Source organism: Platalea leucorodia, assembly GCF_965183815.1.
Source record: "Platalea leucorodia genome assembly, chromosome: 8".
Taxonomy (NCBI): Eukaryota; Metazoa; Chordata; class Aves; order Pelecaniformes; family Threskiornithidae; genus Platalea; species Platalea leucorodia.
In genome coordinates, this window is record NC_138830.1 from 10862032 (window position 1) to 10877417 (window position 15386).

The following is a 15386-nucleotide window of genomic DNA, read 5'->3' on the forward strand; positions in this document are numbered from 1 at the left end:
TCCGGTGATCTGTAAGAAGAAGAAGAAGAAACAAACAAACAAACAACCCCCAAAAAACAAACAAACAAACCCCCCAAAACAAACAACAAAACCCTATGTTTTTTTCAAGATAGAAGGAGTAGATGATAAAATGCCAAATTACTGAAAATCATCTGGAAACACTACATCATAACAAAATGAAATGATATAACCAACTGAGCAAAATTTGTGATGGATCCAAACAAAACCCACACTGGAGTAGCTGTTTTAATATAAACTGGAATACCAAATATGATAAAGATCCTCTCCCCTCCTCTTGCTTTCTAAAATTCCTTTGAACTTGTTTGCCAATCTCTACTCACTTTAACTAAGGAGCATGACTGGACTGAGAGAAGACACCCTTGGAGGGAGTAGTAGGGACAGCTCAATTCTAATGCATCCTCTGATTGACCTAGCAGACAAAATCTAGTCTGTCCTGCCATGCTGCATCACACCCAGGCAGTAGCAAAGGGACATAAACCACTGTTGCAATCATCTGTCAGTCTGGACTAAGTGAGGTTGCTGTAGCCTGCGTGAAGATATGGCCAGAGACATTTCAGTAAGTGAGTGCGTACCCAGGGATGGCAGATTTCACAGCTTGTATCTGTTCCGTCAGGTTCATCTGGATCACTGATAACTTTTGCCTTGCAGAATCCCACATGCTAAGCAAGAGAAAAGAAAAAACTAATGCACATCTGGGTTCTTGTGATGGAGTTAACAGAAGCTACTGAAAGTTCAACATTTTAAAAGTTAGACTAGTTCCTTCAATACCTAAGTATGTTTACATAACTTAGCTAGATCCTGAGCTTTCTGACCAGTGACACTTGCCAGTGATTAATAATGATTAAAATATATGCCATTTTTGAGTGTTCTTGACTGTGAAGACCACTTTGCCATGTGCATCTAGAGGGCTACTACTCTCCATCTTACTTCTCTTTTGATCTCTGTGAGAAATCGGTCAGCTACTGATGTCTCCAAAATGAGTACTCTGTGGGTGACTGATTTTTATTCCTTTTTTTCTGTCTTTGCTTGCCAAACATTTGTTCAGATCGGGCTATTCTGAAATTTTGTTCAGAGCCCTCAAAAACAGACAACATGTAGCTATGCTGTTTCAGACAAAGCTTAAGGTAGAGCTTTCTTCCATATTTATCTTTTGAAAAGTAATTGGTTGTAATCTTTTAGCATTACTTCCCTTAGCATCCTATTAGCTGTGACTTTCACCTGCTGCCCAGTCGTGTGTGGAATTGCTCATGTGGAAAAGCACAGAGCTCGGGTAAGGGCTTCTGTGTGTGCTTGCTGTGGTGGATGCTTTATCTTGATATATGTTTAGTAGCCTATTACGATCAATGATTACAGATGTTAATAGCCTTTTACATACACGCCAGTGGTGGCAGCATTGAGAACAGAATTCAAAACCTCTAGCTATCTGGCTTGTGCTTCATTCTAGTGAACTTTTGGCTCCGCTACCAGTTCATTCACAACCTTTTCCAGTCTTCTGCAGTATAAAGAGCCAGAGAAGAAAATGGATGTAGATAAAACAAAAGTTCTACATGTTCTATTTTTTCGATATTTTTGTTTCATTCCTTCAATTTAAATTCTGGGGAATAATTTATTCTGAAATTATGATCTTGCCTAGTTGTTTCTTTGGTGTAGACTGTTGTTGTAATGGGAAGGTGGGGCGAGGAGAGTGCTTTGATAGTAATCTGCAGGCAAGCCTGAATTCTTCCACTCTCCGTTCCCTTGCAGCAGAGGAAAGAAAAGTAACCCTGGGCTCACTGGGATGACAAAATATGTGTATTTTTTTCAAGATCTATGACTCGTGTTAGTGTAAAAATTTTTAATGAAAATAGCATGAATGATTTACTAGGGAATGGCCACAATTTGAATGCAAAAGCCAGATCCAAACTGAAAAGCTCAGCTCTAGGTCTGTAATATGCTGGAATCCAATTACATTGAGATTTGAGAGTTCAGACTGGCTCCTTATAGAATGAAAAGGAGCAGCTGTAAAACTAGGATCTGGACTTGGACGTGCTGGATTTTTAATTTTGAGTTTGGGGTGCATGCTTATAGGAAACACTTGGAAATAATGTGGGAAGATCTTCCTGGTGACACCCATTGTATCAGTTTATGTTCTAAGACTTAACTTACAGCATGCCAGTCATCTGGAAAATCACATTCCAGTGCCTGATCTTCTTGTTGTGTGGTTTTGGAATAGTTGGTCTCTTTTATAGAGAATCCTAAAATGTGACCTTTACAGGAGGCAGTCTGAAAGCAGGAGGTCAAACAAGAAGTGGTAACTAGGTGTATTTAAAGTCCTGTAATTTTAAAAGCAACCATACTTTATATTGTTGTCAAAATGCTGTCTACCTCATGCTTCCGTTGCCTGTGCTGTTAAAATGTTCACACATATAAGTGTATTCAGTAAGGAAAATAGATTAGATAACTTATACCTTACTTGCCTCAAACCTTTGAGTTCCAGGGATGGTTGCTTTATTTCTTTGTCTAGTATGTGTATGTTACAGAACCTGTTACTCTTACAGCCTGTGTTTATAGAAAGTAGTGTCCTTCGAGTCTTCTCCCTAAATTGAACTGGTGCTCCTGTGAAAATACAGAGATCTACTGGATGGCAACCACCCTTTTCCAGTGATAGGAATGCATAGTACTACAGTGCTGATGTTAATTTGGGATGAAATTCTGCCAGTTGCTGTGAGATTGTTGCTTTCTCTGTTGTCAGTGGCATTATTCATAGAGACGGCATTACTCCATAAGAACACGGGAGAAGGCCTTTGTGATCCTATTAAAATCCATAAAGGGGTGTTTCATTTTGATTTCCAACTGTAGCAGTAGTTTATTTCAAGTCTGTGTTGAAGATATCCATAGAATGTGTGTGCACACAAGTTTCACTAGTTTAACTAAATTGGTTAAAAGCAGATGCACATACTTTATGGTATATTTTTAAATCATAATTCATAGTTTCTAAGTGTTATGCAGTCTGAAATCCAGTGATGCAATCTAAATTGTCACTGTAGCTAAAGATGGCGAAGTGTGAAGACAAAGCATTTAGGGAGAACTCCATGAATCCAGGCAATCTGAAAACAGCCACCTGCTAAATGGGAGTAGGGATCCATCCTGCATGGGACTACAGCGTAGAACGCTGTCAAGTTTCCAAGCAATATCAAAAGCTGCAGGGAGGTGGGGTTGGCATGCTATAATTTAGGCAGTTTCCAAGATCAACATGTATTATGGTAGGGGCCATGGGACATCCTTACAGAGGTGTCCTGAACTGACACGTGTGTTGGCAGAACGATCCTGTGCTGTTTAAGTGAAGGTCTCCAGTATCTACCAACAAGAAATTGTGATGTGAGAGTTATACTTCAAATCACCCAAAGAATAAGTCTTCATGTCAACATCACTCAAAGATGGAGGAGTTATTTACCAGAGCCAGTAGCTCTTCAAGAGGTATGGCACAGACACAAATTTATGTCTTGCCCTTCAGAGCTCTGAGTGCTGCTTTGCCCTGCAGCAGAGAGTCAAATTTATCTGACTTCAGTTAACAGAATGTATGAGTCTGATAATACACATGACTGTACATCTTGAAGAACTCTGGTCAGTAGCAAATAAACTCTTGTATGTTATGATAGGATTGGTAAATAGGCATTCAAAATAAAAATATGCCCACAAAGAAGGCTCTGACACTTTGGATGCCATCACACTGCCATAGTTTTTAGTGGATGAGAAATCCTTTTGCTTTCACATGCCTAAATTAAAGTTGATAACAAGTCTTTGCAGAAGTAGGACCTCCAATTTTAAGCAGATGTTTATGCTGAGCAGTGACAAGCAATAGTTCTGATCCTAGAAGGGTTTGAGTTGTGGTCCCATGGTTTTGGAGCTGCTCAAAAAAGTTTCATTCATAAGTAATTCTAGGACAAAATGCCACTTACCATCTTTAAAATCTTTTAAACTTTGTCCATGTCAAAGTAGTTTGTGTGGTTATCCTCACAGTTGAATTTCTCCAGGGCCTTTGCAGCAACGTTTTTATGTTGCTCAGTGACTTCTAAGACTTCAGCTTTCACAGGACAATCTTTGCACTCTAATAAATCAGGAGGAACTGTGGAAACAGAGTTTACTAATACTGCAATGGATATTAATACTCCTGGGAGTGTGCATGTGCCTTTAATGTGAACTCACAACAAGAAACTGAAATGCAAGCGTTTCCTTGGAAGTGAAGTACCTATCCCTCACTCCACAAATACAGATTTGTCCTGTAATGTGAAAAAAAACCCAAACCTGTGAAAATGAATAATCTTAAGTCTTTTAGCTCCACCTTAGAATCCTACCGCCCCAAACAGGCATTCTTTCCAAGTTTACTTTTCTGATATTCATTATCATGTTTTGGTGGACTGGAGTGGTGGTATCATCTGTCATTAATAAAGTCTGCTTTGGGAAGAGTAGGGTAACCTTAATTCTATTACTCATTCTTAACATTCCATTTGAATTATCTAAAATGTGAATTGCAAGCAGATGAATGAATCTGTTACGGTTACCATACGCTAGTAGTGCACAGATTTGTCATTTGGTAGTAGGGCTGGTTTGAGGTATGCACTGGCTTACAGCAGTGGTTATTTTACCTGGACTTACTGTACAGTTAAATTAATACAGTTGAGGTTTCATCAGCAGCTGGCTTGTATGTGTGATAATCTTATGTTGCCCGAAGTCCTGAGAGGAAAAAGAGTATGTGATTATGACGTTATTTTCACTGGATTTAATTGGATATAGGTGATCGTAGAAATTATGCCTCCTTTTAATGTACAGTACTTGTAAGAATAACAGATGTGGTCGTTAATGGAATGTTTGATCTGGTACCACTCAAAATTTGTGTTCAGATAAAATGGGATCTCCCTCTACAAGAGCCTTTATTTTAATTCTCAGTTTGCATGACTGAGTAGATAATGGAAAACTTAAACCAGCCTTCTCAGTCATTCTTATGATTTTAATCATACTTATTTACAGTAAGATAATACTAGCTAGCAGGGGAAGTTAGGATGCCAGACATATCCAAGGTTACATAAGTCTTTATAAAAAGAGTGGATGGACCTTTTCTTCCATTCCTTCTCCCCATCTTAATAAGAAGAGTAAATGCCTTCTCTTCTCACCTCATGGCCTTCCTGTTTTGTCCTGTGCGGTAGTATCGCCACTCTCCTATTGAAATAAAATTTTGGACTGGTAGTTCTCATCCCAGACTGCATCACTGGACTGCAACAATAAAGGACAAGTATTGCCACATATCAGATGTGTACTGACACTATCAATATTTCACATTGTCCTACCACAAACGCTATGACAGAAAACTGACAAAATATAACACTAGTATTTCTGGCTAATATACTAGGAACATGCTTAAAAAAATAATTTCTATTGCCTTTCAGTTGTCAGCAAATTATTTTAAAACACCAGTGCTGCTACCAGCAGTGGAATGTAGAGTATAGCTCCTTTGAGACAAATAGTTAAGTAAAGCTGTTCTTATTGGAGGAGTCAACCCTTTTCCAAACCTTTAGCTTATGTTTAACAACCCTAGAATTCAATAGATTTTATTTTATAGTGAGCCATATTAAAGCCTAGTCTTCACTTCGAGATTTTGTGATGCAGAAATTTCTGGGCAGTTCAGATGAAGATCAAGTTCATGCATTATTAACATATGAGTCTGCCTGGGTGACGTTACTTGCCATGGAATAGGTGTCGCTGTACTCACAAGACTCCCAATGTATTCTGGATACTACAGAGTATTCAGTTTCCAGCACATCCAAAGTCAGGTAGAGGACTGATGAATTTCCCTGGAAGAGAAGTGCAGGTAAAAAAGAGTTTGTACATAAGAAGTTTGGTCTGAAAGAAACACTTTTTGAAGTAGATATGTTTAATCTTTAATGTAGCTTCCCTAGTTCCCTAGTAAGGTTTGTCTGAGCTGACAAGTGTAGAAAGGGTTTAGGCTGGAAGGGACCTTTGGAGGTCATCTTGTCCAGCTACTTGCTCAAGGCAAAGCTAACTATAGAGTTAGATTCAGCTGAGGTCTGTGTGTCACCATGGCAGATGTTCTACAACCTCTCTGGGCCATTCCAGTACTTTACCAGTTTCACCATGATTTTTTTTTGGCCTTACGTCTGGTCAGAATTTCCCTTCCTGCAACTTCCAACTGTTGTCTCTTGTCCTGTGAGAAGAGTATGTTGTTAACCTGGCATCCATCAAGTAAGGAAAATGCCAATGTTACAAAGTTGCCATTCCCTCTTTCTGATTTTCACATAGAACATATTGATCTATTAGGAAATCTGTTGTCTAGGCAGCCGATTACATAGCTACATCCATTTCAAATGACCTTAGTGACCAGATACTCTTTTGGAACTTTGCTTCCTGCTCCATTTATTCAGGGAGTGATGCATCAAAGCTGTAATAATCCCTACAGAGTCCAGAGCCTTAGCTCTGAAATTCTTCTAGTATGTTCTGAGCAAATAGGATGGAGAATCAGATTTTGAATTTGGCTGCCAGCATAATGGGATGTGGTGTTAAGAATTATCTGTGGCCCATAGAAACAGTTTTGTATTTTTCTGCAGGAAAATTAATCTCAATTCACATTTGGAATGGATTATTTAAACTTCATGCAACCCCTGTATGGACATTTGGAATGAACACAGACATATTTTATTTTGTCATTTAGATAAAATGATGCAAAGCCCTTCACTGTGAATGTGTCCTCAGGTTTTATGAAATGTCATCCATTTAGATTCTGTTTTCAGAGTGTTTCTGTATAGATGAGACCTTGAGAAATAATTACTGCAGTCTAGTGTAATGTTTTTATTACTAAGAGTCCAGCAGTGTCATGTTAAACACTGGTTTTGCATTATGCGTATGTCTTAGCATTGTCCCTATCATTAAAATAGGGGCTAGGCGATTTGCACGAAGACACATGTTATTCAATGGCAGAATCAGGAAAAGAATATAGTTGTCCTGGACACCCATCCTGCCCGCTAGCCACATTCTCTGCTTAAGGGTAGTTAGTTTCTATTTAATAAAATAACTTTTTTAGTTTATAAATCCCAATAATTTCAAGCTGCTAGTCAACATATTAGTAAAGGGCAGACAGAGATAAGAATAGGGCCAGTGAGAAAGACTATTTGTTTTTTCTGATTTGTATTTATGGAATTGCACTGAATGGAAAGGTAAGATAGGTAAGACAGCCTTTTGTAAAGTGTGCTATTCACTAGGAGCTCTCTAAAACTGAAATGACTAAATACATTCACTTTGTCATCCAAACTTGTGAAATGCTAAAGAAGCCAATTCATCCCTGACAAATATTTATTTTCTTCAGCAGGTTGCATTTGGATTCAGTAAAGCCTAAAACAGATCTTGGTGCGATTAAGCATCTACATCCAAATACTCAGTAGAAAATTCCTCTGTTCGTCTGTTAGATAGCTCTTGGAAAAAAAAAAAAAAAATTATCTTATGTGGTGCCTACTTGGTTGTTTTAAAAGCATCTTGGGCACCAGAGTTCTGCACTGCACAAGCCCAGAACTGTTGTAGTGTGAATACTTGAGTATCTTACGCTTCTAGAACTCCAATGTACACCCAGTAGAGATCTGGCTGCTAGGAATTGCTCTGCTTAAGTTTCTAAGGGGGTTGATGTGATAGACTTGATGCACAGTATTGCATGGAGATAATCAAAATAGTGTTCTGGTCTTTTCTTGTATGTTTTTTTTTAATGTCATCTTGGTAGTGGAGCCAGTGTAACTTCTTGCACAATAGTGTATGTATGTGATCAGTATGCAGGAGACCACATCTGGAGGCTTTGGGTCTAAGAAGGTACAGAGACCTTATAGGTAGAATTCTTTAGCAGTAAGATAGATGGAAGGGTCTTTTCTGTTCTTGTAGACTCTGTGTGATAGCAGAAGCCGTGGCCCTGGACTGCAAAGACGGCAAAATTCATTAGGGGTACGAAGCAAAACATAAGCATGGTAACATAAGTGGTTATAGCATTCATCTGGAAGTGTGAATCCTCAGCTCTGGTCCCTATTCCAAGTTATGGTTCTATAGTTTATATAGTCAATAATTGGTTAAAATGTAGAAACACTGTGATTTTTCTTTTTAGAAACAACTATGGTTTTTCTCATTCATCCAATGAATTTTGCATGTCGTACTGCCCGGTGGTTCCACTTCACAGGGGTGGCACACACTTGGCTGCATGGCAGCAGCATTCTTCAAGGATGGGAGACTTGTGGGTTTAAATCTCTTAATGCTGAAGAAGACTGATTTTTTCCTAGATGAGCGCTTTAACTACCTGGCTATTGCATAAACCCCAATAGTACCCCTTGCCACATTCTTGTCTTTGAAAAGCAAAATAATCCATCAGGTTTTTTTGAAAGTATACCCAAAGACCTGCAGGAATCTGGGCTTTGGGTCACTTTCTGAGCTCTTTCTTGTCCTAACAGGCAGTCTTCAGCAGCTCCATCAAAAACTAGCCTGTTTTTTCTGTTGCCATACTGAGATGTGTAATACTCTTCTTAAGCAGTGTATGTGTGCCTGGATTCTAGTTTCATAGCTAAGCAGCTAAAAGGTAGCCAGGCGCATTAGTAAATCTGCATGCCCTTGATCCATTTTATCCACTAGTTAAAGAAATTTGGTATTCTATTGCTTTTTCTGCTATTGGTTTTCTTTGGCATTTAGGCAATCATTGAGAAAGGCTTACGTATCCTCTCTAGGAAACAGAAATAGCAATAGGAAATGACGGATATGGATTCTCTATCTAGCCCTTCCTCTGTTTTGCTGAGTGGCATTTTCATCTCCTTTGGCTTCTTCTGCCTTTTTCCTTTCCCTCAAGTTATCCAGCTATCTCCAAAATTAAGATAATAACAAAATACCAGTCTCGCAGGATACATAGATCTAATTAATGTTAGACATTTGTAGAATAAGAAACCCTCTGAATATAAATTTTGAATACAGCATCTGAGACCTGACAACAGACAGGACAGATTAATTTCTGGTGTTGTATAAAGCTGTTCAGAGCATCTCTTACACTAACACCCCGTTGGCCAAGAGAATAGAGGGTGTTCAGCATCGTTCAAAATCAAACTTAGGTACAATAAATCATGCAGAAATGAATACTGAGATAGTGTAAATCAGAGCTGGTTCATTTAATTACTTTTAACAGAACCATGTTGATGTAATAAACATAAACTTCTAATGATCTGGCTCATTATTTTAAAATCAGTCTTGTGTAAATCAGACTTTAAACTGATACTTACAATATGTATTCTTGTGCATCAGCAACATGGAATAGACCAAAAACATAACCATCTCTGTGATGTCTGTGGACCAAATCCAAGGCCACTCCTGCAGCTGTTTCAACGGTATTACAGTCTACAGGTGTAATGTTTGTTTTGTTTTGGGCATTAAAGCACTGCAGTAATGTTAGAGGAAAAAAAAGCTGAAGCTAGAAGCAGCGTTTTGTTTGTGGTGTTGGGTCATTTCTGCCTTCATGCTCTGATAAAGCCAGTAGGCTGCTTTTAAATCAGAGTAGCCCATCAAAGTTATAAATGAATGCTAAAAGGGCATGGTTTTATACAAATTTAAGTGCTGTGTCACAGGGCCATTGCCTTGACCCTGGATTAACATTTGCAAAGGGTAAGTAAATGATTATATAGTGATTGAGCAGATTTTGAGGAAAGTAGGCCTCATAATACTCTCTGGACTACCCATCAAAGGGACTATGTGATTCTTTAAGCAGGTGTTGTGCCATAGTGTTTTACTAAGAAAAATACTTCACTTCTAACAGTGTGCTGCTGAGCCTGGCATTAAGAAGGTCCAGTTTATGTATGCAGGTATTATGCAATCTTGGTTTTCTGTTTACTGTAAAAACAGTTGAACTGAAAATATGCTGAAATATTTGGGGTCAAATGATGGCTATATCCATATCCCTGTTTTTACAGATCCTTACCTAGCAGAGAACTAGTGAAAGGGAAAGAAGGAGGTGACTCAAATTTGGAAAAGCGATGTAGCTCAAGGTGCATTTGCAAGCTGGTGGTCCATAGCTTCTATGTGAGCACCTGCTACTCTTTCAGCTCCAGAAAATTTAGAGCAGACTTCTATCAGCTTTACCTCATTTCAGACTGGTACATAGAATGGGACTGACTGGCTTAATACTGCTGTAATCTAGACATGGCATGAAGCGACATAAAGCTGCCTTCGCATTCTTAATCTGAGCAGTTTTGTGTGTTTTTTTTGGCTGTAGTAGCCTTCATAGACTTCTTTAGAGAATTGCTGGTAATTTTTTTTTTTATTTATTAAAATAATTCAGTGTATACTAAGATTCATACCTTTCACAGGATATGCCGATATCCTCTGCTAAGCAAAAAGGAGATGTTGTTGTCTCATTGCATTCAAAAATCTTTTTTTCGGGATAGTTTAAGACGTTCTTAAAAGGCAGTAATCGCTTGTCAGGGAGTGCCTGAAGTTTGATTACAAAATTCACTCTGAATAAGAAAATACAAAAATTCCATGTGAGTCCAAAATGACAAGGTCAGATTCAGATGAGATTTTCCAAATCCTGATTGGTGTGAAGGGTTGGATCAGCTTCTCATAGAAAAAGGTGCTGGCTATATAATTGACTTGGGTTCATATGTTTGACTTTGAAGTTTTTCTTTGACTTATTTTTGTGAGGAAACATTGGGAAATATGAAGGGTAACCATCCTTAACCCTTACCTCTTTTCATTAATCCTTGTTAAAAAAACTCCAACATTTAGCATGTCTGGTGTCTAAGAAATCACATTTTAAAATGCATAAAGCTGAAGCGGTGGCTTTCTTTTATGGGTAGTTCAAGGGACATTTAACAGTTCTCTGGTAGCAGATAAGCTAAATGGAGAATCTTACAATATGAGAACTGGGGGCACTCAAAACTAGCGTGAATCAGTTTAAAATGAATAAAAATAGTCCTCGCGCAATGGGTAGTGAACTTGTGGAACTTGTTGCCACAGAAGGATGTGGAGGCAGATAGTATCAGCAGGGTCAGAAATGGCTTAGAAAAGTTCATGGCCAGCAGGTCCTTAAGTGGATACTAGAAGGAGTAAGCAGATAAGTACTCTCTTAAATCCCTAGTACAATGATTCTGAGTAGTGGAAAAGTACAAGGGGAATGGTTTACAGGAAGGGGGCAGGCCACATGTTTCTCCTAGCCACAATTGTCTTTTGCCACTGAGAGAGATGAATACTGGGCTGGATGAACCACTGCTCTCATGCAGTAGCGCATTTCTTTTGTTTATGTTTTTATAATGTTTCATTATAATAATTTGGAATTTGTTCTGGAAGGTTGAAAAAAAAAAGTGGTGAAATAAATGTTGTGTAAATAATCAAAGACATTTGAAATACATCTCATCAGTTAAAAATAATATTCACATCATTGTTGTGTTCCAAATCACACCCTCATTCATTGCTTACAATACTATTTAATTTTTCAAATGGGCAGTCATATTGAAGAAAGGCATCAGATTAGGTAATTTATAACATAATTCCCTTAGTCGTCTATTGTTTGCAGATTGTTTGTTCTTTTTTCTCCTTTTGTTCTGTGCTGTTCATTGTGGCACCGATCATTTTCTTGACAGTGGCTTATGTATTTTTTATGTATGAAATAGAAATGCTATGAATAAACAGTAGAAAGTGTACAATTCCTGCAAAATTGGCTGCAGAAGTGAAAGTAAGATTCTGTTCCCACTGTAGAGAGTTTTGTCCTTGGTTTCTTTGTAGAAGGAAGATTGGGCTCTATTATTAAAGTACAGCGAGGGCAGGACTCCAGGCACAGTCAGAGCAGTTAATTATATATTGCTTGTACTTGAGTCAGTATAATGTATTTTTATCATTTCTCATCCAGTTTGGTATCGTTTTAAATACTTATTTTGCTTTTATATTCATTGCTCGTAAGTTTTGTGTGTTGTTTTAATGAAGCTATTTCTATAAACACATTGCTGGCAGGAATAGGAATATTTATCCAAACATGACATTTCTTTTGACTAGCTTATCAAAAGCTTGTTTATCTCTGACTTTTATCAAGGTTTGGCTTGCAACAGTAAGAGGTGATCCACATTCAAACTTTAAGGAGCTGGTAATAAACATCCATCCTAAACTTCTCTCCAGAAATCTGGAAGAACACAGCAAGAAGGGGCTTATCTTCCCCACTTGAAAAACAGGGTATCAAATGCTTAATAAATAGAACTTTATTCTAGGGGGAAAAGAAAGAGAGCTGACAAATAAAGGAGATAATATTCCATAACCAATTATTCCTTTCCTAGAGTATAGCCATAACTATTTACAGGTATCTCTGATTTCTTGGGAGGACAACTGCTATGCTAGCTGACTCTTCTCAGCCTTCTGCAGTAGCGCTTCACTCACAGGCTGGGATTATCGAATCGCACAGCTCAGTCAATTGTGCAGGTGGCGAGACCTTATCCGTCTTGTAGCCCGTGCTGCTCTGCAGCCGCTGCTGTTTCCGCTCCTATGCGAGAGCACAGCTAACAAAGACGCATGCAGTTCCAGTTGCTTACAGGAGAATTCTTTGCTAACTTCTCTTTATATTTTTTTAGCCTGTGATGCCTCATAGCTTCAGACCAGGGTGGCCTGACTTTACACCTTGATGAAAAAAAAAAATAAAAAAATAAAAAAATAAAAAAATTTGCAGTTTTTGGGATAGCTTCACATTTAACAGAAATGCCTGCAAGTATGATGGAAAAATATGTAAATGCATCATATCTTCATTCATGTCTCACTTTTATCTGCTGGGTGTAAACAGGGTGCCCTCTGATGCAAATGCAATGTTATACAAATTTGCTTTGGTTATGGTCTTCAAAGCAGCAGCTGCAGCTATACCTTCCCCTCCCTGCCTGCGGCTTATTTGTCTTTACCAGTCACCAGTTTTTGGTGTTTTTTTTTTTTACAAACTTTTAGAAGCTTCATCACCTTGTCCATCAAATTTCATTCAAACAGACCCTAAGTTCAAAAGCTATTTGGAGGAGACCAATTGTCAAGTGAGCAGGTTGACCATGTAGTTACGACAGTCTCGTTGCTTAGGAGGCCTCAAGAACGAACACAGGGAATGAAAAGGGTGCCAGTATTCCTTGTCTTGTCCTCGCTGTCTTTGGCTGCAAATTGCTTTCTAGAAAAAAGCCACCCTAATTGTAAGTTGATGACGTTCAGGATCTGTTGCAAGACTGACCTGTTTGCTGAGGGGCTCGAGAGGCTGGGGAAAAAGGCGGGGTTAAGAATCTGATCTTAGGAATGAGGTCAGAGGAAGTTTCAAGGGATGTGACTTTTTCAGGGCTTGTGGCATTATGCTGTTCTTAAATTCTAAGCTTTAACTTGTGCTTGTAAGTTGTAGTAGGTTAACATAAGCAAAGTATTGGCACCTGTTGTGATTGTATAGTATTTATGATTATATCTAGTGGGAGGTCTTTAAAATGTACCTTTGAAATCATAGTATATGTATATTCTGAATACAGCTGCTTAGCATGTATAATCTCAGAGGTGTAGAATAAAATGTTTAACCATGAAGCATGTACAATGGATAGGTTGTAAAGTCAGACAAATAGAATTTATAATTAACTTATTTTCTAAAAACCTTGATTCTTAAACCCATCTTGAGAACTTTAATGTCTGGGCCTTACTTCTTAAAATCTTTTGATTGGCTAAAGATGAGTGTAGGAGAAGGGTAGCTGAAAAATCTAAACAAATGTATAGCCAATGTATGCATAAATAAACCAGCATATCTTATTCTGTACCACTTGAATGTTACTGCCTCTTCTTTTTTTGCCTTCATGATGCCTCGCCTATATTCAGAGATAAAGCCTTGATAATATCTGACAAAAACATCTACAGTCCTGGAGGTCACTGACCATTGGTTATCTGTGCCTGAATAAAAAATGTTGTCTATATGAAACGGGAATGTTTGCTCAAATAAACATCAGACCAGACTTTAGCTGGACATTGCCCAGATAGCAAGTTAATAATGGATGATATAATATCATAAGATCAATAAGTGCTGAAAAACTGTGAAATGAAATTGAAAAGTGAATTGGGAATTGTCTGCCAAAATCCACCCACTTCTTATCTCCAGTGACTGGATGGAGGGCTTCTGTGTGTTACTGGTCCATTTTCTGCTTGACAAGGAGAAGCAATGCTTAACAGTTCACGGTTCTGGGAGGATGTGCTGGTTTTGGCTGGAGTAGGGTTAATTTTCTTTATAGTGGCTAGTATGGGGCTATGTTTTGGATTTGTGCTGGAGACAGCGTTGATAACACAGGGATGGTTTAGTTACTGCTGAGCAGTGCTTGCACAGAGTCAAGGCTTTTCTGCTCCTCACCCCACCCCAGCAGCGAGCAGGCTGGGGGGGCACAAGAAGCTGGGAGGGGACACGGCTGGGACAGCTGACCCCAACTGACCCCAGGGATATCCCACACCATATGGTGCCATGCTCAGCACATACAGCTGGGGGAAGAAGAAAGAAGGTGGGGGGACACACATGTTCAGAGTGATGGCGTTTGTCTTCCCAAGTAACCATTACACGTGATGGAGCCCTGCGTTCCTGCAGATGGCTGAACGCCTGCCTGCCGATGGGAAGGAGTGAATGAATTCCTTGTTTTGCTTTGATTGCATGTGTAGCTTTTGCTTTACCTATTAAACTGTCTTTATCTCGACCCACAAATTTTCTCACTTTTACCCTTCCGATTCTCTCCCCCATCCCACTGGGGGGGTGTGAGCGAGAGTGGCTGTGTGGGGCTTAGTTGCTGGCTGGGGTTAAACCACGACAGAGGAGAAGAGAGCAGTTGGGGTGTGACTGAAGGTGCATAGGGTGTGTTACTGCCAGCTGTTTTGCTCAGTTTGGCTAGAAAGCGAGAGACCAGGCCAGAAGATGGAGAGGTTCAGCACTACCTGGGCATGTTTTTTAGAGGATTTGCTGCAGTCCTGTCTGATCATGCTGTCACATAGAGTAAATGTGTGAGGACCAGATGCATTGCATCCTGTGCCCTTATCTGTCCATGTAGATATGTTGGAAGGAGAAAGCCACAGTGCTGGCCTGCTCACAGATTGGCGTAAATCTGCTGAATCAGCAGCAGGATTTGAAGTAGTGATGACTGAACATTATCAGCTGTTAATTGTATCAATGCCACCTGGGAGTGTGGCAGTACCTAGGTACCAGATACTGAGGACAAGTATGAGTATATGTCCTGAGGACAAAGGACACACAGAAACTATACGTCCTCAGTCTCCTACTTGCGGTTCAAGAAGTCAGTCTGGACATTAGTACCAGGCCTTAATTATGGTAAACGCTGATGGTGGCCTAA

The 15386-nt window shown here is 39.1% G+C and overlaps 1 protein-coding gene across 1 annotated transcript; it reads right to left on the reverse strand.

Moving 5' to 3' along the window:
- Nucleotides 1-527: 527 nt before the first annotated feature.
- Nucleotides 528-10806, reverse strand: HRG (histidine rich glycoprotein; the record flags this gene model as incomplete). The annotated part of the gene is given in 12 exon segments (XM_082319018.1): nucleotides 528-680; nucleotides 2167-2283; nucleotides 3960-3974; nucleotides 3978-4126; nucleotides 4647-4668; nucleotides 4672-4734; nucleotides 5742-5849; nucleotides 9306-9313; nucleotides 9316-9484; nucleotides 9486-9498; nucleotides 10377-10532; nucleotides 10763-10806. Coding segments are annotated over 12 exon segments (1017 nt in total).
- Between the last annotated feature and the right edge of the window lie 4580 nt (nucleotides 10807-15386).